The 25,022-nt window shown below is 46.7% G+C and overlaps 1 protein-coding gene across 1 annotated transcript in view; it reads right to left on the reverse strand.

Annotated features, from left to right (window-relative positions):
* The window catches only part of CNGA3 (cyclic nucleotide gated channel subunit alpha 3), a 31,343-nt gene extending 6,951 nt beyond the window's left edge, over window positions 1-24,392 (reverse strand). The window contains exons 1-5 of the mRNA XM_043603221.1: window positions 24,275-24,392; window positions 14,841-14,954; window positions 12,424-12,603; window positions 8,049-8,057; window positions 1,315-1,422 (exon numbers count right to left, since the gene is read on the reverse strand). Coding sequence (XP_043459156.1) covers window positions 1,315-1,422; window positions 8,049-8,057; window positions 12,424-12,603; window positions 14,841-14,954; window positions 24,275-24,360 — 497 coding nt within the window. The 5' untranslated portion in view covers window positions 24,361-24,392. The remainder of the gene's footprint in view (window positions 1-1,314; window positions 1,423-8,048; window positions 8,058-12,423; window positions 12,604-14,840; window positions 14,955-24,274) is intronic.
* Between the last annotated feature and the right edge of the window lie 630 nt (window positions 24,393-25,022).

Raw genomic sequence — 25,022 nt, forward strand, 5'->3', positions numbered from 1 at the left:
GTCCCCCAAACGCTTGCTCTGAAACTTCCCAAAGCCCTGACCCCTTCAGAAGGGTGGCCTCCTCACCCTCCCCTTGCAGAACGCCCAAGCCCCGCCCCTCAGGAGCCTAGCCTCCCCCTCCCCCTGCAGAACGCCCAGGCCCCGCCCCCTCAGGAGTCTAGCCTCACCCTCAATGTGCAAAGCGCCCAAGCCCCGCCCACCCCGGGAAGAGCCGCTGCCCGCCCCTGTATGCCTGCCTCCTGGGCTTGCACAGGAAGGCTCCAAAGCCCACCATTTTAGGAAACGTGGCCTGTTGCCCCTGCCTCCATGCCCTGTACCTTACTCAGAAATGCCACACAGACTCCCGCCAGCCCCATCAGAGGAGAAACAAGGTATCCCTACATCTCTCTCCTACAGACTTTCTCAGAAATGCCCCAAAGCCCCTTGCCCACAGGGAGCTGCATCTCTGTCCTGCAGCTTAATCAGGGATGCTCAAAGGTCCTGTTTGCCTTCAGAAGAACATAGCCCCTTGGCATCCCCATCCTGTAGGTTTGCTCAGAAAAGCCCAAACCCCCAGCTCCCCCTCAGAGAAGCAGCATCTTGCTCCTGTATTCCCCAAACACAGATTTCATAGGGGGCCCTAAACCCTCACTCCCCAGGCCCCTTATTAGGGGAGTTAGCAACTCACCCTGCACCTGCCTCCTACAGTTTGTTTATAAAAGTTCCACAGCCTCCACTTCTCCCCAGAAGAACAATAACTTGCCCCTGCATCTCACAAGTACATTTGTAAGGAATTTCCTGAAGCCCCTGTGTACCCTCACCCTGCATCTCTGTCCTGTGGGCCTTCTCAGGAGCACCCCAAAGGCCCTGGCTGCCCTCACAAGAGCAGCAGCTTGCATCCCAGCCCTGCAACTTGCTTGGGGGAGGCCCACAGCCCAAAGCTTACAGTCAGAGAACTGTGACCTCCCCTGCATCCTCGTCTTGCAGGCTGCTCAGGAATGCCCCCCCCCCCTTCACCTCAGAAGAGTAGCTACTCGGCCCTGCATCTTCCTCCTACAGCCAAATTAAGAAGGCCCCGAGGTGACCAGACCCTTGCTGTCCCTAGCAAGCAGAGGCCCCCACCAGTGCTTCAGAGAACTCTGGTGGTCTTCTTTTAGAGCCTCCTTATAGATGGAGAAATGGGGACACTCAGTTGGATGGTGGCTGTGTGGGGACCAGAAATCCAGCCCCCTGAGTGGGACTCAGAGCTCTGTCTTGAGGCCTGGCTGCCCTCACCCCTCCCTGCCCCTCTACCCCTCCCCCTGCCCATGTGGAGACACTGCCCCATACCCCTACCTGCATACCAGAAGACACCAGTTATAGAAGACAGGCAGGGCGATGACGGTCAGCCAGTGGTAGTACACGTTGCTGGAGGGGTCCACCACCATGGTGTCCTTCTTGTTTCTGGAAACACCGACACACGAACAGTGCAGTGTGTTGAAAATCACAGCGTTGGAGGGTCTTAGAGACCTGGATTAGCCTAGAGACCCTAGGGCAACTGCAGGCTAAACTTGAGACACAGGTCCTGTCAGTCTCAGGGGGGGTCACATGGGGTGTCCCCTCACTGGAGGGGACAGGCTTGGAGAAGGCAGACTCTGGAGGTCCTTCCCTCCTAGCTCAGCTTCCTAGGAAGCCACGGTTGACAATAAAATCATGGTGATGATTTCCCATGTGCCTGTGGTATCACCTACATCCTTCAGCGTGCTGAGAATAAAATGCCGCATGATAATGTTGGAACCATCTGGGGGGAGCTCTGTGAAACGCTGATTCCCAGGCCCCACTCAGACACGCTGCCCCCCCCCCCCCCCCCCCCCCCGCCCAGGACCGGGACCTGAAAATGTCCATTTAAACACTGCCCGGTGGTTCTGAGGCGGCTTCTCTCTGGACTGCATTTGGGAGCCCTGTAGCATTTCCGAGGGAGTCTCTGACTTGCTAACTGCATTTGAGCAGATGACCTGAAGACATTTTCAAGCACTTGGAGCCATTCTCCCATCAAAAACAACTAGCCTGGGAATCTTCTAGGTTATGTGGGCCAACACTGAAGGAAGCAATAGCTTAGGGTGCTTTCTGTTTTTATTGTCAGGATTTTCTGAGGATTAGAGGTTCTAGATGGTACTGGAGATTCTTCTTTTTCTTTGGCTCCATGTGTCTTCTCCCCCACCCCATATGTCCCATGTGCTGGCCCAGGCCTGCGGAGCTGCTCCCATGCCCCAGAGGAGACACCGGCATGCCTTCCACCTTTGCTTTGACTCAGCAGGTACAAGATCAACAGCTCACTGACATGTCTCTGGAATGTTCCCAACGCACACCACGCCTACGTGTCGAGTAAAGTTTATGAATATAGTATTTTCTAGTGCCCAGGATTAGGCTTCAGCTTACCCCGACTGTGCAGACAGGCAAACAGAATGTGGGGTGGGGGCGGGGGTGGGGTGGGTGAGCACAGGAGGAGTCTCCCAGGGACAGCCCCTAATTGCTCACCCAAGGCTGCAGACAACCCTCTTTACCTATAAGCCCCCTCCGGGTGCTCAGAGCTGGGGCAGGACTCTCCCTGCAGAGCGAGTGGGCCCCTCACACCATCTCAGGAAGCCTGATCCCCACCTGGGTCCAACTCCGCTCCCGCAGCCCTAGGCAGCCCCTCTCCAAGGGCCCACACTAAGGCCTGACAACAAGGCTCTCAGACTCACAGGACCAATACAGGGATCAAGCCTGCTATGACCACACACCCTCTCTTTGGAGGCAACTCTTCTCAGTACTTACTCCTCTTGTTTTGTGCCGTTTTTCTTTTTCTCTTCTTCCTTTTTTTCTTTCTCCTCCTTTTTCGCCTTGTCACTGGATGATACAGGGTGACATTTAGCAATTTTCCTATGCCAAGGATGCTACCGCAGTGGAGAGGGTAGGCAACAGTGACATGGAGGAGAGGGTGTGGTGTAGGAAATGGATATTTCTAGCGCGGTGGGATGACAGGAGGCTACTGATTTTGTTACTATTATTCCTGAGGAGTGAGGTGAACCCCCCCCCCCCAGGTGAACTGCCCCATTAAAGCATACATTGTATATATACATCAAAGTATACATAATGGCTGATGTTCTGCAATTTCTGACCCATTTTCATGAGCCCCTAGGAAGTCACAAAGAGCTTGAGACCATTTTGAGGTAATGGGAAATGAACCCAGATCCACACATTTAGGGAGGAAAAGTCACTCAGTTTTGGAAGTCACATGTAAAGGGTTTTTTGTTCTGAACGGAAGGATATGGCTTGTTGGCTGTTCTTAAAACCCATCTGTGTATCAAATGAAAGGCTGGCCCTTGATGAGAAAGCCAGGGAGGAAAAGGGAAGCAAAATCTGCACAGACAGGAACAGGTTTGCCACGTAATGGCAAATCTCGGAGTCATCTGAGGCAAACACAGCCATGTTCAGACACTTAGCCAGAGTTGGCTGGACTGTGAGGCTGGGGGCTGGATAGCTGCCTTCTGTCCTCATCTGCAGGAAGGTTCTGGGAGTGCAGGTGTCTCCTCAACACATGGCTTTACTCTGCTTCCTCTTCTTTATTGCACAACGTTATGGGTTAGCGCTGTTATAAAGGTTATGTGTTAATAGTCATATGTGTCCTGCAAAGCAGGCATTATTGCCCATCGAACAGTTGAGGAAACCAAGGGGAAAGGTAAAAGACCCTCCCTGACTCCAGGGAACCCATCAGACTCATCCACAGACCCCTCTGGTTCCCCTACTCCACATCCTGGAGCAAGTCACGGGTTGAAAAATAAGTGTTTGTTGATTAAACACTCGTTGAAAAAGACCAATATACTTCACACAGCATTTCCTAAGGAAATAATCAAAGATGTGTGCAAACATGCATGCAGAAAAATAATCACTACTTATTTCTACCAGTCAAAAGCATAAGCAATCTAATCCTACAACCGGAGGAGATCCATCAGCCATGGAATTCTAGGAGGCCCCTTAAAATGATGTTGTGGAAGAATATCTGGTGACACAGGAAAACGTTTTTAATATTTCTCCAAGTTAAAAGCAGACTGCAAAAGAGCTTAGAGTAATAGCTGTATGAGTTTTCTATTGCTGCCAGAACAGACTGCCACAAATTTAGTGTCTTAAAACAACACAAACTGCAGATCTGTAGGTCAGAAGTCTGAGTCTCCCCAAACTGAAATTGAGGTGTCGTCAGGGCTGTGATCCTTTCTGAAGAATCCAGGAAAGAATCTGTTTTCTGCTCATTTGGACTGTTGGTGGAATTTAATTGCTTGCAAGAAGAGGACTGAGATGCTCATTTTCTCACTGGCTGTATGCTGAGGGCTTTCCCAGCTTTCAGGGGGTGCTGTATCCTTGGTTCCTGGCGTCCTTCTTCTGTGTTCAAAGTCAGCAGCAAGAGGTAGAGTCCTTCTTGAGATGCCATCCCTCTGGTTCTCTGCAGCTGGAGAGGTTCTCCACTTTTAAGGATGCATGCGATTAGACCGGACTCACCTTGATAATCCAGGATAATTTCCCCATCTCAAGGTCCTGAAATTTAATCACAACTGCAAAGTCCCTTTTGCTGTGTGAGGTAAGTCACAGGTGGTGAGTATTAAGGCATGGACATGTGGGGGAGCCCTTATGTCACCTTCCACAGCCTGTCCACTGGCCTTCAAAGATTTACATCCATCCCATGGGCTAAATGCATTCACCCTCATTCCAAGACCCCTAAAGTTTCATTCCATTATTAAATCGACTCAGAGTCCAAAAGTAGCATCAAATTCTCATCAGCTCAAAAGTCCCAAATCCTCTCATCTAAACCAGGTCGAGGGGAGACTCTAGGTGTGAATTATCCTAGGGCATGAGTCGCTCAACTTGTGATCCCGTGACACTAAAATCATCTACTCTGAAGATACAACGGAAGGGCAGATTTAGGATATCAGTTATAGATATTCCAGTTCAAAAAGGGAGAAGCGAAGGACAGAAGAGTTACTAGTCCCAAGCAGTTCTGAAATCCAGCAGGGCAATTGCCAGTTCATCTCAAGGCCTAGGAATAATCCTCTGTGGTTTTCGTGGCTCCACGCTCTGGGCTCCAGGCTCTCTCTGAGTCATCTCTTCCTTCTCATTAAGGGAGTACCTGTCTGTTTGTAGCTGAGTATTCTAATCAAGATGTTTCCTGCATCTAGAATTTAGGGGTCCCACAATCTTCCTCTATTTCATATTGTTTCTCTTGCTTCACGTCCAAGCCGGCAGTGTTTCTGCTGGTATAGAATCTTCCAGAACATTGCATGTCATGTATATCAGAGGGATTCACTGTGTTAGACAAGAGGCTCATCCTCAGATCTGTGAAATCCCTTCTTGTATTTTTGGCTTCTGCTGGGATGGCTGAGGGGAGTTATGAGTCACACCCTTCGTCTCTTCAGGAGAGCCTTTTGTTGAATACTCAGAACTTTTGATCTCTCTGAGGTATTCCCAGAAGGTTGCTCAGCCACACACCCAACTTTTTCCCAAAGCACGCTTTCCTGACAGTTTTCAAAATTTGGTGTCTTTTCCATCTAAGTAGGCTGAGAATTTCCAAAATCATGAAGTCCTGCTTCCTTTCTGTTTAAAGTTCTTCCCTCAATATCTCCCTCTCCTCTTGGGTTTTACTGTAAGCAGCAAGAAGACACCAGGCTGCACCTTCAACACCTTTGGTTGAAAATATCCTCAGCTAAATATTCAAGCTCATTGCCTATCCGATCTGCTATCCACCTGCCTGCAGGATGTAATTGCACTGAGCTTTCTGCCACTGTAAACCTAGATTCCCCTTTCTCCAATTTCCAATAGCCTACTCCTCACATATGTGCAGCATAAGCTCCTTACCAGCAGCATCCTGGAAGCCCAGGGTTCTACTAGTAGTCAGTTTACAACCATTCAAGCACAAGGTGCTTCAGCGAAACAGGTTTTCTCTGTGATACTCCTTATTTCCTTCTGAGCCCTTACCAGCAGAGTCTTTAACATCCATATTTCTACTACCAATCTGTTCAAAGCTATCTAGGCTTTCCTTTTTAAAATTATGCTCCTTGGGGCGCCTGGGTGGCTCAGTCGGTTGAGTGTCCGGCTTTCAGCTCAGGTCCTGATCTCACGGTTCATGAGTTCGAGCCCCACATCAGGCTCTGTGCTGACAGCTCAGAGCCTGGAGCCTACTTCAGAGTCTGTGTCCCCCTGTCTCTCTGCCCCTGCCCAGCTTGCTTTCTCTCTCTCTCTCTCTCTCTCTCTCTCTCTCTCAAAAAAAATAAACATTAAAAAATAAAATAAATAAAATTATGCTCCTCAAAAATTTTTTAGAGTCTGCTCTGAAGCCACTTCCACTTTCTTTGTTACAGCAGCACCCCACTCATGGTATCAAAAGCTGTGTTATTAGTTTTCTATTGCTGCCCTAACAAATTACGACAAATGTAGTGGCTGAAGACAACCTGAATGTGTTATCTTACAGTTCCGTAGATTGGAAGTCTGGTTGGTATAAGTTTAACTGGATAAAAATCAAGGTGTCGGCGGCAGCCTGTGTTTCTTTCTAGGGACTCTGGGGAGAATCTGTTTCCTGCTCACTTGGGTTGTGGGCAGAATTAAGTGCCCTGAAGCTGTAGAATCAAAGTCCTTGTTTTCTTGCTGCGGAAAATGGAGGGCTATTCCTAGCTTTGAGAGGCTGCTGTATTCCTTGCCTTGTGTCCCCCTTTCTCCTTTTTCAAAGCCAGCAATTATGAGGTCCTTCTTACAATAAAAGTTCCTCCTTTCTCCTTCCGACTCATCTCTCAGACCCACTCTTCTCCCCACCTCCCCTTCCTGCTTTTAAGAATGCATGTGATTACATTGGGCCCACCTGTTAATCCAGGACAACCTCCCCACCTCAAGGTCTTCAAGTTTAATCACATTTGCAAAGTCCCCTTTGCTATATAAGGTAACCTCTCCACAGGTTCCAGGGATTAGGGTGTAGACATCTTTAGGGAGGTGGCGGTGAAATTGCTCTGCTCGCATCACTAGTCAGTATTTATTGGGCACTTACTATGTAACCAGGCACTATTCTAAGCACTGTACATGTATTAGCACATTTAGTCTTCCTTCAACCTTATAAGTAAAACATTAATACAAACCCTACTTTACAAGTCAGGAAACTGATGCAGTGAGGTCAGGTAACTTGCCCATGGTCACAAAGCTCTTTATGGATGAATTGGGATACAAAGGCACTTAAAAATATATATGTAATTTATGTGTAATATATAAATATATCATATATATGTAATTATGTGTAGCTGTAATAATAAAATAATTATTATATACAATATATAATAATTATAATATATACCAGTATATATTATATATTTCCATATATAATATGTTCTGTCTATATACATATCTATATACTAAATATATATGGAAAACCTTGGAGGGATATTTCCCAACATGTTAAGAGGGGTTATCTCTGATAATGGGATTCTACTGTTAAAATGAAGTATATTTTTTGAGGGTGTATGCTCATTGGTACTTTTCTGTGTTTTCCAAGTTTTTGACAGTTAGTACATGAATAAACTGAATAAAAATAAAAAAATATTAAACTTGCTAAATGAGAAGATTAAGGACAGTCACTCATCCTCTTTCCTCTTGAATCTATAATGAAGTGTCCTTTGAAAGGTTTTCTGCCACTGAAGTCTTAATGTCAAGGCACCAGCAGAGGGCGCTGCCCACAAGCTTATCAGGCATGCTCAGACCAGCTGTGAGTTTAATTACATCAGGCCACAATTTGTGGAGGGGCTGGGGGAGGTTACCAACCTGCTGTGGGCCCATGAAAGACTCACCACCATCCAACTGCATCCCCCAATCCACCCAGCACTGCCCCGAAAGACCTATACAGAGCTGCAAACGATGCCTGTTGGGCTGGGAACAGTTTGCTCTGGGAGACAGAAAAATTATTCAAGGACCCATGGACTAAGTTAAAATGCCAGAAACATGGTGGAAGAACGGGGAAGGGTGTCCATCAGAATTGTTTCTGTAACTCTGTGCCCAGATTGTCACATTTGGGGACAGTCCACAATTTTTTCCTTCGGTCCTTGGCCTGCAGTGTGGACCCATGATTTGAACCCATCTGAAAAGATTTATAAGAGCCTGATGCAACCAACACCATCTGCCCCCATCCTCGCCCACATTCCAGCCCCAGAACAGAGGAGCCTAGAGACCTACAGGACCTCTGTCCGTGGTTTCCAGTGCCCTGAGCCTGTCTCTGACTGTGGGACTCAACATGGGGGTTTCAAGGGTATTTAATATCAAGTTTGGCTTTAGATCAAGCACATATCACAATAGCTACTATTTTGCAAATTAAATAGTTTCATTTATCTTGATTTCTGGCATTTGGGTCTCTGGATTTGATATCCACATTTCTGCAGACAAAATGCAACTAAGTTTCATGGAAGGAAATGGTAAAAACTATCCAAGGAACAAAAGGAAATAGGAAAAAGCCTTGGCACATTTCTCCTCAGTTGGAAGGCAGGTAATTTGGATTTCTTGCTGATATTGATGGTTTTTTCCCTAAGTTCCAACTGAGACTCCCTCCTGTGCCTGCCCCCGGGGTATTCCATAAAGAAGTCTGGCAAATGGTGCACGCCCACACGTGTATGATCACACACATGCAACACTTCCTCCCTGGGCTCTTGAGTGGCACTTGCCAGAATCACACATCAAACTGATCTGCCAGCTCAGCATCTGGTGATAAAAAGTAATTACAGCAGGGTCACCATTTCAAGAGGCTATTCTCTGGAAATACAGTATTTAAATCCCCTCTTCCCATTGTCCTAATTACTCCCTCCAAATTGGCCTGAATTGGCCTTATGACAAGGGCATTTCACTGGCACCCTGGAGCTTGGGGTTGTCGAATGGAAAATGCCTTCTCATCACGAAGGAGAATATCCACTGCTCTGTAAAGGAACTCTGAGTTTGTACCCTCAAATACAGAAGTGATAGAGGATGTCAAAGCTTAAACCATGTATGCATTATAGATGAGAAAAATGAGGGTTGCTCAAAGAAGTCATACAGACCAGGTCCCTTCCCCATTTGTCCATGGGGATGGAATTTTGGAGAAAGGAACAAGATTCTAGAATGATCTAGTGGTGTTCTAGAAGTGTGGGAGGCGAAAGGATTTCAGCAGGGAGGCGAAGCTGGGACATCTATGGGGAGGTAGGTGGTCAGTGGGACCAGGGAGGGTGAGGGGGCTCTGCTGGGGAGCAGAGGTACTCACTCCTCTGAGTTGTTGCACATGTTGGTGTTGTTTCTGGCCAGCGGCCAGCCACTGCTGGAAAGTAAAGAGAACGCGGCATGGGAATCTGAACTCAGTTCCAACTACTGGGGACCATTTGCCCCAGGTGGTTAGGCTGACACCTCCCCACACCCTGTCCCCCAGGCCTTTTCACACACCTCTCAGGACCTGGGGTATTGTTATTGTCAGGACAAACATTTTTTGACTGGCTAGCTCTAGGGGGAAGAGAAGATGAACATTTGGCTCAACTGAGGCTTCTGAATAGAGAGTTAACTATGCGCATCCCACCCAGAATCCTGGCCTCAAGTTCCACCCCATTTCATTCAGTTTAACAGTGTGCCAGGAGCTTTGAGGGACTCAGACATGAACCCTATGTGGTTCTTGCCCACTGGGTGCACTCAGGTGGAGCGAGTCGAGCACCTTCAGCAGCAGATGGACACATTTGGCAGCAGCAGCAGCAACTTACCCCCCTCATCTGCGCAGGCAGGGGCTCTCAAAAGGGGCCCTCCCTCAAAAACCCAATCACAGCAGCTACTTTCGGCTTGCAGGGCAAAAAACAGACCATGAGCAGAACTGTCCCAGTTCTGCATCTATCCTGCTCTGGGCCCTTGTCCCCACATTAATCTTAAAACTTCAGGGTTTGCCACCCCAGTTTTATGTGAGAATCTGCTAGAAAGTGGAGGCTGGTTTTGCGCCCAGCTACACGTTTATTTAAAGCTGAATCACACGGTCCTTTGCGGCGTTCTGTAGGAAAAGCTATTATCTCAGAGTGCTCAATTGCCAATAGACATTTTTGACACAGCTAGTTTAAGGAAGCCAGCATGGCCTCACAGAGCTGGCGGGTGGCTTGCCTGTCTGCTGTCACTGCAGACACCTCACAGAAGACCTCCAGGACCAAAGCCAGTGGCCTGTGATCCTCTTGCCCGACTCTCAAGGCACCTTTTCTCTTCTGTGATGATGAACATCCAGCCAAATGCCATCCTGGTACTTCTGCTCACCACTGCTCAAGTCTCCCTCTCACCATCCATTACGTGGCTCTAACTATTTGTTTTGGGATTGGTTCTGATCACCAGACCCGCCCCCCTCCCCTGCCAAGCAATTTCCCGATTCCTATGAAGTTAGGAAAGATGCAGTGGCCTGTGTTTACCACATCTCTGTGTCTGGGATGTCATAAGGCCAAACCATTAGAATAACCAAGACCTGTCTCTGCATACACTTTGCTTTGCCAATGGGATTTGCCTGGAAAATCCAAAGTCTTCCTCCCCTAGGAAGCCTCTCTAATTGATCCGCCACTAGCCTGCATGAGCCTGCCCACTCTGAACCCTCAGGCAAGTGACCAGGCATCTGTGGTACAGTCGGGACCTGGCCCTGATGGGATCCTAGCCCAGCTCTTTGCTCATCTGGTCACATTGGGAAATGGACAAAGAGGCTTATGTTCATCTTCATTAGGCTAAGGTTGTAGATAGGATAATTTGATCAAGTTAACAAAAGAAATCTTTGCTTGTCCACAAGGAACTGAACCACTCTGGCTGGCTCAGTAGCAAACCTCTCTCCCCACCTCCTCCTACCCCATCTTCTCCCTTATCTGCCATCCATCCTTTCTTTATGGCTCAGCAGTGAATAGCATGCTGGCCTTGCAGTCATGGAGCTGTCTCTCAGTCTAGGATGCCTGGCCCTGGGAACCTGCGATGGCCCTGCACACATCCCCATTCCCACCAGCACCCAGGCCCTAGGTGGTCCTTCCCCAAGCCCAGAAACCCCAAGGGTTTGTGGTCTAAGCCCAGGTGAAAATGTGAGCCAGCCAATTATTACACCTTTCCCAGCAGGGAGACTAAACGTGGCTCCCCTAGAGTGGTTGATAGCAAGAAATTTCCTTGAACTCTCATATTTTATCTTAAATATGCTTGCACATTTTTCAATCTACTGCATAATCTATAATAAACCTATAACACGTATATACAAACATGGAAGCAAAATGGAAGTACCAGGAATATCCATCTTGCTTCCTCTGAGGCCTCATGACCTTCACTCCCCAGGGGCCCTTGGATGCCCATTTGAGAGACTCACACCTGAGCCCTTTTTCTCGTTCAACAAAAAAAACACACAGGATTTTCTCCAACAATTATATAGGGACCATTTGGTCTGCAATAACCAGGCTTGTTTTCACCTTTACATCTTATAAATCTTGGCATTATCTACAGAATTCAGCCCCCTTTTCCAGAAAGCAGATTCTGAGCAAGAGGCTTCCTGTTTGAGAGGCTCAGAGGCGGCCAAACTCCCCCTCCATGTCTTACCTCTCCTTCCCTCCAACAGCCCAGCGGGTCCTGAAGAGACATTCTGCTACTAGCCACACTCAATTCAACCTGTGGTGGCCCACTGGTCTCCCTGCTGGTCACAGGCTGGGGAGACTTCCCAAGAACAAGAGAGGAGGGGAGGCAGCAGCTCTGAGTGTAGGGTGTGGGATTGGGGGATGTAAGTCAGCACCTTCAGATTTCTTTCACTATGTCTACACCAGACAGCACCAGCCACAGCCCCCAATCAGTCAGTGGGCCATGCAAGAAAATGCTCAGAGCCCTTGTTCTGTAGACCTCTCTCCTACCGAAAAGTAAACATTCTCTCCATCCCCCATTCTACCCCCACCTACACTCCCCAACTCCATGGTTCTTATCCTGATCTGGGGTATGATGGCTCCTCTTGAAAATTCTGACCAAGCTTCAGACCTCCCTCCCAGAAGATTGCATGTAAAATTGTGGGTACCATTTAGGTAATCTCAAAGCTATGGTATTAAAGCCCCTGGCTTTTAGTAAAGTGGGTCACAGTGCAATCTGGGATGAGGGCCCTTTGATGGAGAGAGATCAAGTGAGACTAGCATCCCCAGATGTGTTTCTGAGAGCACCAATTCTAGGGGGCACTGGTGGGTACTCTGTGCAGGGTCAAATGAGGGTGGAGGTTCTGGTTAAAGGATTTCCTCTCCTGTAATCCTTCTTTGACTTGGGGCAGCCACTGTTACAGCATGCAGTATTCCTCCACAACAGACACCTTCTTCAAGGTGCAGGTCATGAGGCTGGTGCTCCAGGCCACCCACACAGTGGATCTAAGCTGCAGGAGTAAAGCAATGCTTCACCTGGTGCCAGTGGCCCATCCTCTTGGTTCCTTACCTTCTCCCTCTGTCTGGTGGCTCCTGGCTGCCCACATTTGACTGGGCATTGCTTTCTTGGCTGGATACCTCCTTGAGCTCAGCTCCACGGAAACGCTCCAGGAAGGAGTCAGGTCTCTGGTCCTCGTGGTGTAAGTGCCCGGTGGCCCATGCTCGCAGTGAGATGATCAGGCGAGACAACCTGGAAGGACATGGACAGGCAGCTAGTGCAGGGAGGAAGGAGATGGAAAGCTTTCTTTTCCAGGGCTGGGGCAGAACCAGAGATGACTGGCAGGATCCCAGGCTTAGATGTGCACCTCCACTCTGTCAGGGCCTTATTCTCTGGTCCTATACCACCTGCAGTCTGGGACCCAGCTTTCCAGATAAGGGACATTGTCTTCATTATGGCTTTGTCCTTTTAACACGAGGACTCTGTCAAAGACATGATCCTTCAAATGGGGAATTAGCAGCTTTTCTGCTTACATTGCCTTTGTAGAGCTCTTTATGACTGGTAGGCACTGGAATAGAAAAAATACAATTTGCAAATGGTGATAAAATTTAGAATAAGGTTTAAGGGAATAGGCACCCAGATACAACTTAGATTATTTTCCTAACCCTTGTCTCATTGTTTGCTATACAAATTCTTGTTTCCTCCCAGCCTTGTGCACAAGTTTCCTTGCAGCTTTCCCTGACCCTTCTCCTGGAGCCAGACCCTGCCAGGCCCTCAAGTGCCTGAGACCAGTCAGCCTATGTCTCCAGAGCCTGTCTTAGCTCCAGCTTTCTGTAAGAAGGCTTCCTTCAGCCCTGCCTCCTGCCTTCCCTGTCTCCTCCAGAGGGGAATGGGAAGAGAGCATGAACCCTCTTTCTTGGCATCTGGTTTCCCTGACTTGGCACCTACAGTGCATGCCACTGTTCCCAACAAAATCAGTTCTGAGCAACCTAGAACCACATCATGAGTTGTCATATGCCTTCACCCTAATAACAGACTTCGGAGCTTTGCCTAAGAAGAGTAAGTTAAAGCAAGAAAACATTCCACGCTCAAAGATGTTTACAGCTGCTGCAGACATATGTTGAGGTGCCTGCCCAGCCCAGCCTCTCTGCTCTGGACACTCTTCCTACCCCCCATCCTCCCTGTGCTGAGGGGCTGGAACCAAGATCATACCCCCTTCTCCAGCTCAGCCAACAGGCTCAGGAATGAACAAGTGACCCACAGAGAGTCACCCAAGCCTCTGAATTAAAAGCCACTCCAGGATGGGGTTGGGTGTTTCAACACAAGATTGTATAGCAAAGGCCGTTTCCAGCCTGTGCCTACTGATGTGTGAACAGAGAAAGCCTGAAACAGAGGAGACATGCAGGAAAAAAAAATCACAACGATCATGACACTCCAGGAGAAAATGAAAGGGGGAGGGCAGGTGCCTCCCCTGCTCCCGTCTTATGAGCCCCATTTGGTTCCCTTTCCACCGGACGGTCTGTCTGAGCTTGCACCAGCCTCCTGCCTCGGCCCTACCCCAGGTCTTTCGATTTGAACCGGTTTGAAGGTGTCTTCTTCCTTGCAATCAATGAGCCTTAAGACCACATTTTATTGGTAAGACAAAAACACTGGAAATCATGTAAATGCCCAGCTACAAGGGGCTGGTGAAAGAAACATTCCTCCGCAGTGAAAAATATGAAGAATAACTAGACAAATTAACTTTTGCAATAATCTTAGCCAAAACTGTAGAACACGTGATTATATAAAACTCTGGCATTGGTAGAAAAACAAATTTAGTGGAAGGAAACAATGAGCTCCGCATTTGTTGAGCACCTGTCGGGAGTTAGTGCTTGTCTCCCGCGCAGCCCTCCCACTGTTTGATGTGTTTCCAGATGAGATCTGGAAAGGTGAAATGACTTCTTTAAGGCGCCACAGCTCTTGACGCCCAAGTGCAGATGTCATCAGCTCGGAGGCTGGATAATCTTCTCCATCCTTTTGCAAGATGCATGCTACGAAGTCTGGACACACACCTGTGAGGACCTACCAGAGGCTATTTTGGACGGTGCCACTGGTACCACCTGCACGCCACTGAAGTCCACCAGCGGTCTCCTGCGGCTTGCTGGTCTTTTTTCTCAATTCTTTTTGGAACCCTTCCTGGTTGGCTTTTTCTAAATTCTTCCAGAATTGAGCAAGTGCCTCAATATCACTTTATATGAAAGCAATTTCAGATAACAGCAGTTTTTCTTAGATTTTTCTGAGCTCAGAACACTTGACCTGAGAGGAAATTACTCGGTGATAGATTTCTGACAGCTTTTCTCCTGTCCCTTTCTTCTCCAAATCTTCAACGCTACCTCCACCCCTCCACCACCCCCTCCCCCCACCCCGCCGGTTTCTTCCTGACACTCATCTCCCTTCCTCCTGCCTCAGTCTCCCCCTTCCCAAGGTGAGAGCTGAGCCTGGTGGGTTACCTGGAGGGCCCCTGGCTGGTGTAGGAGTTTCGCCTGGATTCAGCCAGTCGTCTGGTCTCCATGGCGATCTCCTGCTGCAGTTCTGATGAAGTCTCCTCGCACGGCGAGTGGACCCTAGGAAATCAAATATGCAGCAGGCTAAATTGATTTCAAGCTCATCGCCTCCTGGACACAGGGATGAGATGGCCAGATGCCCTGCTTAATGAGGAAAGCTGCAGACCCCAGTCTTCACTCTGTCAGTCTGTGCTCCAGCAGGATCTGGCAGATCCTGGCTTTTTGGATGAATATGGCTTTTCCTTATTGTTGCATTATATGCTAATTAACTTGGATGGAAATTAAAAAATAAATTAATTAATTTTTAAAAAAGAAGAAATAAACAACAACGACAAAAACAAAACAAACAAACAAAAAAACAAAAAAATCATGGCCTTTCCTTTACAGCCAGGCTGACCAGGGAAGGTAGTTTGCCTAGCCACTGCCCATGGACTGGGAGAAGGGGGCAGGCCGGCAGCACCTGGTCCTCATCAGAGCACTGGCAGGGGAGGGGGAGGTGGGTCCCAGTGCCCAGCATCCACACCCACAGCAGCTGTTTCTACACAATGATTCCAGAACAAGAATTCAGTTTCAAACACATCTCTGCATACTGAAATCCTATCTGCTAAGGCTGGACTGTGTGGACACCACAGCCACACCACCTGGGCAGTTATTTGTGTGCTTGCTCGGCAGCTTTCCTAGGAATCCATTCGGTATTTGGTTAAGAGGAGCATCCTGGAATATTGTACGGAATTGGCCTAATTCCCCAAGTGCATTTGTTCAGTGCTTTCATGTGAAAATTCAGTCCCACTGTGCCCTTTTGTCAAAGCCTAACCTCTGTCCCCTGCAGTGCAGAGGTAATTGGGCCAGAGACTCACCTGTGCAATCCAGGATGAAAAGCATGAGTACACAGAGGACACGTGCCCATGACTCAAGATGAGCACCATTCACATCAGCAGAGGCTTGGGGTTTGTTTAACTGCGTGGAATAAGACCAGTGTGTTTGGGCATATTTTTCTTTCATTCCCTGTCTTTTAAAAGCTCCGAGGGCTGAAGTTTGATCAGCCTGATTAAAAGCCAGCCAGGCGTTGGCCCCTAGGGATTTGCACTTCATTCGGAGTCTTGAAGAGCCCAAGCAGGACAAATTAATTCCATCACGTGACCTATTCCAACCTAATCAGCCTTCTTAACAAGGTGGCAACACAGTTGAGGAAGTAAGCAATAATTAATGTCAGGAAAAGGCTCTATCTCTCCCTGGTGAGTGATTAGAAGGGAGAGTCCTGAATCCCAGCCACTTATCTGCTGACTCCTCTTTGTACAACATCCCTGCTGTCTCTAGCAGCAGGGTGCTCACTACTGTCCCATGCCCCATCTGGGCCATCTTTGTAGAAGGTTCTTCCCTCCCTCAGTTTCCGCAGACCGAGGCTACCTTTTTTCTGCTGGAACCACACAGAGTCAGGCCACTTCATCTTCCACATGACCACCTCCAATGATGGTGCAGCTGTCACACTGTGCCACATCTGTTTGTCCAGGCTAGAACCCCCAGCTCACCCAGCCATGTCTCCCCAGGTTCAAGGCTCTTCCCCATCATGGTCACGCTCCTGTGAGCAGGTTCCTGCATTCCTGCCCAACTGGGCAAGGACACTGAGAACGCTGCTGTTACTGGACCCCACGCCGGACATCTTTGTAAGTTTGTGAGTTCATGTGCTTTTAGTGTCCCCATTATCAACTACCATCAGCCAAAGCCAGTAGTCCTGTAACACGGGCTGCTGCTAAGCCAGAAGGCCCTATCTTGTGCATATACAATTGATCTGTTGGAAGTAAGTGTTGGATCTTTCCATTGATCTGAGTCACCTGATATTTTGGGACCCATGATATGCAGTGGCACCATACTGGCCTTTCCTCCCAAACTCCATCACTTTCACACGCAATACACAAACTATATGCCATTTATTGACTGCTTACTGTATGTCAGACATAGATCTTATCAACTAATTCACATAATCATCCTATAAGAGAGAAAACCGAGGTTCAGAGAAGTTAAGTGACTTCCTCAAGATCATATGGCCAAGTGGTAAAGCTGATTTGAATGGCATTCCATCCCATGTCAAAGCCTGCTCTAATCCACTCCATGAAGCTGCTGTCTATATTTTCATATACAGCACTGATTAAAGAAAAAGCTTAATAGGACATGGCTGAGGACTGAGCCCTGTGGCATGCTGCTAGAGACATGGCTCTGATCCACCTGGCTACACTATGTGGGGATGGCTCTTTATTTTCAAACCATCTAATTGAATTCTCCCTATACACCTTTAAAAGACCACTCACATTTTGTGCTGATATGTATGAGACACCCTGTCAGAGACCCTGCCAAGTGGCAAAGCTGAGATTTGAATGTCATTCCAGAAAGCTCTGATCCCCTTGCCCTTCTAATAATCTGTATACGACAAAGGTGGAATGTGCATTCCAAGGCACCCAGGTCAGTTACTGGAGTAGGGAGCAGTGACAGAAGTGAGTCCATATCTCAAGTCCCTGGATCCTGGCAGCTGGCACATGGTGAGGTTAGGGGGGCAGCAGCCCACAGCTGAACAGGTGTGCTTGGAAGATCTGGAGGCAATCCCGAGGGTGAAGGTGTTCTGTCCCTACCAGCAGATCCTCAGGGAGTTCTGGGCACCAAGAAGTCAGCCTAGCATTTCTGCCTAGTCTGCTTTCTGTTAATTATGTGAGGGCACATCCTGAGAACAGATTTATTTGCATTAGCAGCAAAGGAATCTGTGACATCAGAGCTGGTGAGGATGTGAGGAGGGCAAAACCTGACCCCGGATTCCAAAGCAGGCCTGCTACTGGCAGCAGTGAGGGCGCCTATGTGGGGGCTAGGATCTAGGACACCCACTTGAAAGGCAGGAGGCAGAATGGGGAGCCGGGAGCTCTGGATTCGAATCCCTACCTTAACACCTCTTAGCTAGGTGTTCTGTGGGCTGGTCACTTACCCTCCCTAAAGTTCCCTAGTCTTCAAAAAGGAACTAAGGAAAAATTGGTGATTTTTTTTTTATCAACTTAAGTATTGTTCCAACAGCCAAATCCAGAAAGGCACATTTAGCTGTGAAGAATAGGGATAGTTTTCTGTGAAGTCAATTCAAAGCACCTAAAGGGTCTTTTCTTCTTGCTGCATCTCCCCACTTGTTTTTTTCTTATTTTTTGTGTGGGTCTATTTTATTTTATGAAAAAAAATGTTTTAAATATACGTTATTATCAAATTGGTTTATATACAACACCCAGTGCTCATCCCAACAAGTGCCCTCCTCAATGCCCAGCACCCATTTTCCCTGTGCCTCTGCCCCACATCTACTCCCAGTTCTCTGTATTTAAGAGTCTCTTGTGGTTTGCCTCTTTTCCGCTCTGTTTGTAACTATTTTTTCCCTTTCCAGTCCTCCATGGTCTTCTGTTAAGTTTCTCAAGATCTACATAGGAGTGAAAACATATGATATCTGTCCTGTTCTCTGACTGACTTATTTCACTCAGCATAATACCTTCCAGTTCCATCCACGTTGCTGCAAATGGCCAGATTTCATTCTTTCTCATTGCCAAGTAGTATTCCATTGTATATATAAACCACCTCTTCTTTATCCATGTCAGTTGATGGACATTTAGGCTCTTACCATAATTTGGCTATTGTTGAAAGTGCTGCTATAAACATTGGGGTACAAGTGCCGCTACGCATCAGCACTCCTGTATCCCTTGGGTAAATTCCTAGTAGTGCTATTGCTGGGTTGTAGGGTAGTTCTATTTTTAACTTTTTGAGGAACCTCCACACTGTTTTCCAGAGCGGCTGCACCAGTTCACATTCCCACCAACAGTGCCAGAGGTTTACTGTTTCTCCACATCCTTGCCAGCATCTGTAGTTTCCTGACTTGGAGTCCCCACTTGTTTTTTGATGCTTAAAATTCTATGATGTCTTCTAGCTCCAGAGTCTCTACCCTTGTTAAATGCCTGGGGCTATTTATTTTATTTTATTTTTTATTATATGAAATTTATTGTCAAATTAGTTTCCATACAACACCCAGTGCTCATCCCAAAAGATGCCCTCTTCAATGCCCATCACCTACCCTCCCCTCCCTCCCACCCCCCATCAACCTTCAGTTTGTTCTCAGTTTTTAAGAGTCTCTTATGCTTTGGCTCTCTCCCACTCTAACCTCTTTTTTTTCTTTTTTTTTTTTCCTTCCCCTCCCCCATGGTTTTCTGTTAAGTTTCTCAGGATCCACATAAGAGTGAAAACATATGGTATCTGTCTTTCTCTGTATGGCTTATTTCACTTAGCATAACACTCTCCAGTTCCATCCACGTTGCTACAAAGGGCCATATTTCATTCTTTCTCATTGCCATTTAGTACTCCATTGTGTATATAAGCCACAATTTCTTTATCCATTCATCAGTTGATGGACATTTAGGCTTTTCCCACAATTTGGCTATCGTTGAGAGTGCTGCTATAAACATTGGGGTACAAGTGCCCCTATGCATCAGTACTCCTGTATCCCTTGGGTAAATTCCTAGCAGTGCTACTGCTGGGTCATAGGGTAGGTCTATTTTTAATTTTTTGAGGAACCTCCACACTGTTTTCCAGAGCGGCTGCACCAGTTTGCATTCCCACCAACAGTGCAAGAGGGTTCCCGTTTCTCCACATCCTCTTGCCTGGGGCTATTTAAATAGTAAACCCGATTAGTTATTCCTCAGAGAAACTGATTTTACCAAGCAGATGGAAGAAGAGATGGAAAGAGAGGAGAACCAAAGTTTGAGGTGACATTTTGAGTCCCCATGGACACACAGTTACTGAAAAGAGGGAGCCACCAATGCAAAAAATGAGGATACAGAACCGCCCAGAGAAATACAGAGGCAAGAGAGACTGAGAGTCAGGAGCTGTCCTGCCAGGAGCTTGAGGAGAGGCCTGGGGCAAGGACTTGACAGGGACTCATCTGTAAACAAACAATCAGGACAGGACACCCCTGAAGCTGCCGACTGACTGAGACTGACTGTAGTGCTGATACCTTTTCAGGAAGGAGCTCCGTGAAGTTGGTAATCAGCAAGAATAAGAGCAACCAGCACAACACAATGATATGACTGTTTTGAAACACAAGGTAGTTTTCAACTTATGATGCTCATCTTCTAAGTTTTCTTATAAAGGAGAATTCATGTCCATGAGGTAAAGGTCTCCCTTATCACTGGGAGAAGACAGGCTTCTCATCAGAACTGCAGCTTGTCATTAGCTTTGTACTTTGTGGAGCACCTGGTGTCTTCCTCCAGTGACTTTGGGGACGTAAGTGAAGACAAACCTTGGAGAACAAGGGTGGAGAATGTGATACCTTGTTTTTCTTTTCCTCTTCTCAAGCCCTGAGGACCGTGAATGACCGACATGCACTGCCATTGGCCACATGTAACCAGGGAACTGAATTGAGTGCATTTTTGTCTTTAGTCCTAGGGAAGCAGGCTGAAAATGGTTTTCTTTGGTGATAATTGCTTTGGGCTCTGCTCAGAGAGCAGCATGAAGAAGGCTTCTCTTCTGTAGGACACAAACCCCTATGCCCCAAAGCTCGACTAAAATAGCTACACTAGGAGATTGATCTGAGATTTGAGGTGCCCTCGGTTCTAGCTGCAATTCTCTGTAGCAGATTCTGAAATCTTTCCCTACTGCATTATCTTTTCAAATATGCCAGACAGCTCTTAAATAATCAAGTCAACTAAATAGATTTAATAGAAAGGAAAAAAATCAAGACATTTCTATTTCTGGTATTTCCAGGGTATAAACTTGACTTCTTTGTTCAAATGAAATGTTTCCATCCTTCCTTATGGCTTGTCACTAGGAAAATGATCCCAATAATTTAAAAGGAGAAACAGAAACCTGGCTTTCCAATTTAGTGAAAGGGATGGGGACAGGGCTTTCCAATTTGGAGACAGGGATGTCTTAGGGGATGGGGACATGATATCTCCTCCCTCCTGGGGGCATTCAGCAAAGGGTCACAGTGACATGTAGTTTCCCAGAACAGCTTCATTGATATCATTGAGGATAAAGAATGATTAATTTTTTGGTTTTGTTTTTTTTTTTTTGAGAGAGACAGAGACAGAGACAGAACATGAGTGGGGGAGGGAAAAAAAGGGGGAGGGAGACACAGGATCCAAAGCAGGTTCCAGGCTCTGAGCTGTCAGTACAGAGCCCTATGCAGGGCTTGAACCTATGTAGTGTGAGATCATGACCTAAGCCAAAGTCGGACACTTAACCTACTGAGCCACCCAGGCTTCCTGAATGATTAATATTTAAGGACACACATTAGCAATTATTTCTTCCAAGGGAGCCTAGATGGCTGAGTTGGTTAAGCATCTGACTCTTGATTTTGGCTCAGGTCATGATCTTACAATTTGTGAATTTGAGCCCTGTGTCACCCTCTGTGCTGACGGTTCAGAGCCTGCTTGGGACTGTCTTCACTGTCCCCCTCTCTCTGCCCCTTCCCTGTTTGTGCACATGATCACTCTCTCTCTCTCTTGCAAAATTAATAAATAAACATTTTTTAAACCTCAAGTTTTTCTCCTATAAGCTTTCTAAATGGATTTGAATTTTAAAGCCAAGATCTATGGTTTGTTCAAGCACCATTTTCTCCCCTAAAATAGTGATTTGAAACTTTAAAATTTTATGTGTATTTGCCAGAGTCCCTTGTTCAAGTAAATCTTATAGGGAAAACTAGTCTGTATATAGACAGATGCTGGGCTGCACTGGGAAGCAGAGGAGGGGCCTGGACTCAGCCTCTGGCCAAACGCTGTTTCACCTTCAGCCTGAACACACATGCTCAATCCTTGGTAGCACCAAGGAACCCATTCTGGAAATTTCCATTTGTTAACCCACTCCTGCTTCCATAAGATAAAGCAAACATCTGTCTTATGAAGGGAGCATTCTTTCTCTCTCTCCTTTTGACATCTCCATAGTGTCTCCATGGGATTCTGTATTAATCTGTCAACAAGCTTTTACCACATCAGTGGTTGGGCAAGTCCCCAGGGCAGGCTCAGTGAGACTGGACTAGTGGTCAGGTTGAGAAAGCATGACTTGGTCACAGGCAGGAAATGGCCAGATCCAGATTTCAGGACAGCTGGAGCTATGTAAGGTCAGAGCAGGAGAAGTCTTCCAGCCTGGAACACCAGGAAAGGACCACAGGAGGGAGAATCATTTCCAACGCTGACAGTGAGCACTGACTGAGCACTTTCTCACAGCAGGGACTGTGCTGGGAGCTTTCACCTGTTTTAACCTCACTACAGCCCTCTGCGGTCAGTACTAATACATTTTACAGATGAGGAAACTGTGGTTTGAAACAGCTGCACAATTTTTCGGAGCTGGTCAGTTGCAGAGCCAATGTTCAAACCCAGCCAGTCTGACCCTGAGCCTGTTAGTCATCACGCTGGTCAGGGGATAGGGGATAGGAGGGAGAAGGAAGGGCATATTCCCATCCATGAATATGGCAAATAGTATTGTTGCAGGGAATCAATTCAGAACCCCCCACTGTGTGGCTGACTAATCTTCTGTGTGTACACAAACCCACTGTGAGCCCACAGAGAGTCCCTTGGAAGCAGAGACTCATCAGCAGGTATCTGTGTGGCTTAATGAGCTAACAGTTTCTTCTGCAAAGGGTCATCTTCCAGGAGACCTGGTGAGCCCTCTTGGACAGCCCAAACATCAGGCTTGGCTAATAGGCCACTGGCTGAGGTAGAGCCAAGACAAGTCAGGCAGAGCTGGACCACAGTGGTTGTCTGGTCGAGAGGGCATTCTGGGCAGGAGCCCCAGCCCACCAACTGGGCCCACCTTCTCTTGAGTATCTCAGTATCATGAGTGTCTTCTCTTAAGCCCCTGTTGTTGCCTTCTTGGCCCTAGGGAGTCTGTAAGTTCCATGATATGCTCTGATTATGTCCCACTCAAAGCAAAAGGGAGCAATGGGGGAAAGTTCCATTTTACTTCAAATTTTTCCTGATCCTAACAGCCTCTGTCCTTCTCACATTGGGCCCAAGATCCCAGGAGCCCAGTGCTTCCCAGGGAGCTTGACTTTATTGTTGTGGACCTTTTCTCCCTTCCACCCCAATCTTCTTTGAACACCCCACCCCCAAAGGTTTATTAGCTCAGGTGTGAAAAAGAAGCTATTAATGCATACCAAAGTTTTAAAGCAGTTATGTGTCTTAAGAGTGTTCTTATTTTCTTCTAGATTAAGGGCAATGGCTCAACCTAAAAGAATAAGTCCCCAGTGGCAGGACCCTGATATTGACAGTAGGCCAGTTAGGAGGGAGAAATTTGAGCAGGGTGAGAATTTCTGATGGCCCTAAGTCATAGCAAGATTCCTGGGGCTCCAGTACCATGTTAAAATGGTTGGCAGCAATAAATATCTGTTGGGATGCTTTGAGATATTCCTCCCTTTGCCTGAATCCCAGAATGTAGGGTTCTGGGTCTGCATAGGTTTATTATAATAGGAACTCAAATCTCTTTGGAAATGGTTGTCTATCATTCATGAGCAGTTAACTAAGGTTCTGGTACTAAGAATCTAAACAGAGAAAAAACCAAATGTGCATCTGAGAGAGGGTGTGATATGTATAATTGACTGAGGAGAAATGGTGGATGAGGACCTAGTATTGGGGATATGAGCACTGAGAGACTGTCATTGCAGTTTGTGACCATATGATATTCTGCAGATTTCACAGGAGAGAGAAGTTTTCAGTGTGTGTGTGTGTGTGTGTGTGTATGCCATATGTGTGTGTATCATATATAACAACAATAATGTAAATATTGGAAATAAGGTTTCTTATAGTTCAACTCAACCAACTTGTTGAGAGTTTAAGAGACCTAAAAATATGTCTATTTGCACCAAATAGGTACTTTCCCATTTCCTCACTGTTATGCTAGGAGCTTGGAAAAGATGCTGCTCCATTTTGCAGTTGAAGAAACTGAGGCACAGAGAAATTAAGTGTGTTTTCCCCAATCTACTAAAGCTACAAACAGGGCTAGAAGTAGAACTCAGGTACAGATTTCCTTATGGCTGCTTGCATGTGGTTGATGGGGCTGATGGCTTCACTGGCAAGGCACAGCCCACTCTCTGCAGGCCCATGAGCACAGCATGAATCCTGACCTTCCCCTGGAAGCAAGGGACAGGGCATCTGATTTGTACTACATCCCTAGTGCCCAGGACAATGTCTGGTGCAGAGTCCAACAAATGTTTAATATGTACACAGGAAAATGTTTGGAGAAGTTTGGAGAAGTTTTACAGTAAAATTTAATTTGCTGAATTTGAATGTTCATTTTTTTATCTTTTAGAAATCACATAACTTTTTGAGCTTCATTTTCCACCTCTCTAAAATTAGTATGAAATGGAAAGCCCATCTCACCTGCTGAGGCCATTTTCAACGTGGTCCAGATCTCTGTCCCTGGTTCTTACAGTAGGGTGGGAGTATTGGGTGCTAATCTTAGCCATCTTCTTGCTTTGTTACATTCAGCTTCAAGGTTGTTGCTGAAACATGAACACAACACAGATCACATCAGGATGAGGAAGCAGCTGCAAACCCACGTTGTTGTGTGTGAGGACTATTTCCCCAGGCAAGCCCTGGCACATACACCCTCTTCCATTTCTCCCATAGTTGCAGCTACACCGTGTTTTAGTTGGGTTTTTTGGACTCTTCTTCCCAGCCTGAAGCACAAGCAAGGTCTTTCACTTTGTGTATGCTCCCATGCTGAAGAGCTGCTCAAACTTATATGCTGATCTAGCAAATGAATGAATGATTGGTGAAGTTGGTATTTGATATAAGAAAGCTAAAATCCTCATGATTCCCTGGAACGATGTGATGTTCCTCTTGACCCTGTTTTTTCTCATTTACTTTTTTTATCTTATAATTCTTCACGTTTTAGTAGCTCCCCCAAATCCCATTTCAAAACAAAACATGAAAAACTAACAATCCTTGACATCGATGAAACCTTTACAACATAATGTTACACTCAAAACACACTTCATCTCCTTTAATCCTCAAAATAACTTTATCAGATATTTACAATTTTTATCTCCATTTAAAGATGGCTAAATTGAGACTCAGAGATGTCAAGCAGCTTATCCAAGTTAAAAAAAAATAGGTAAAACCTGTT

The sequence above is a fragment of the Prionailurus bengalensis genome, chromosome A3 (assembly GCF_016509475.1).
Source record: "Prionailurus bengalensis isolate Pbe53 chromosome A3, Fcat_Pben_1.1_paternal_pri, whole genome shotgun sequence".
Taxonomy (NCBI): domain Eukaryota; kingdom Metazoa; phylum Chordata; class Mammalia; order Carnivora; family Felidae; genus Prionailurus; species Prionailurus bengalensis.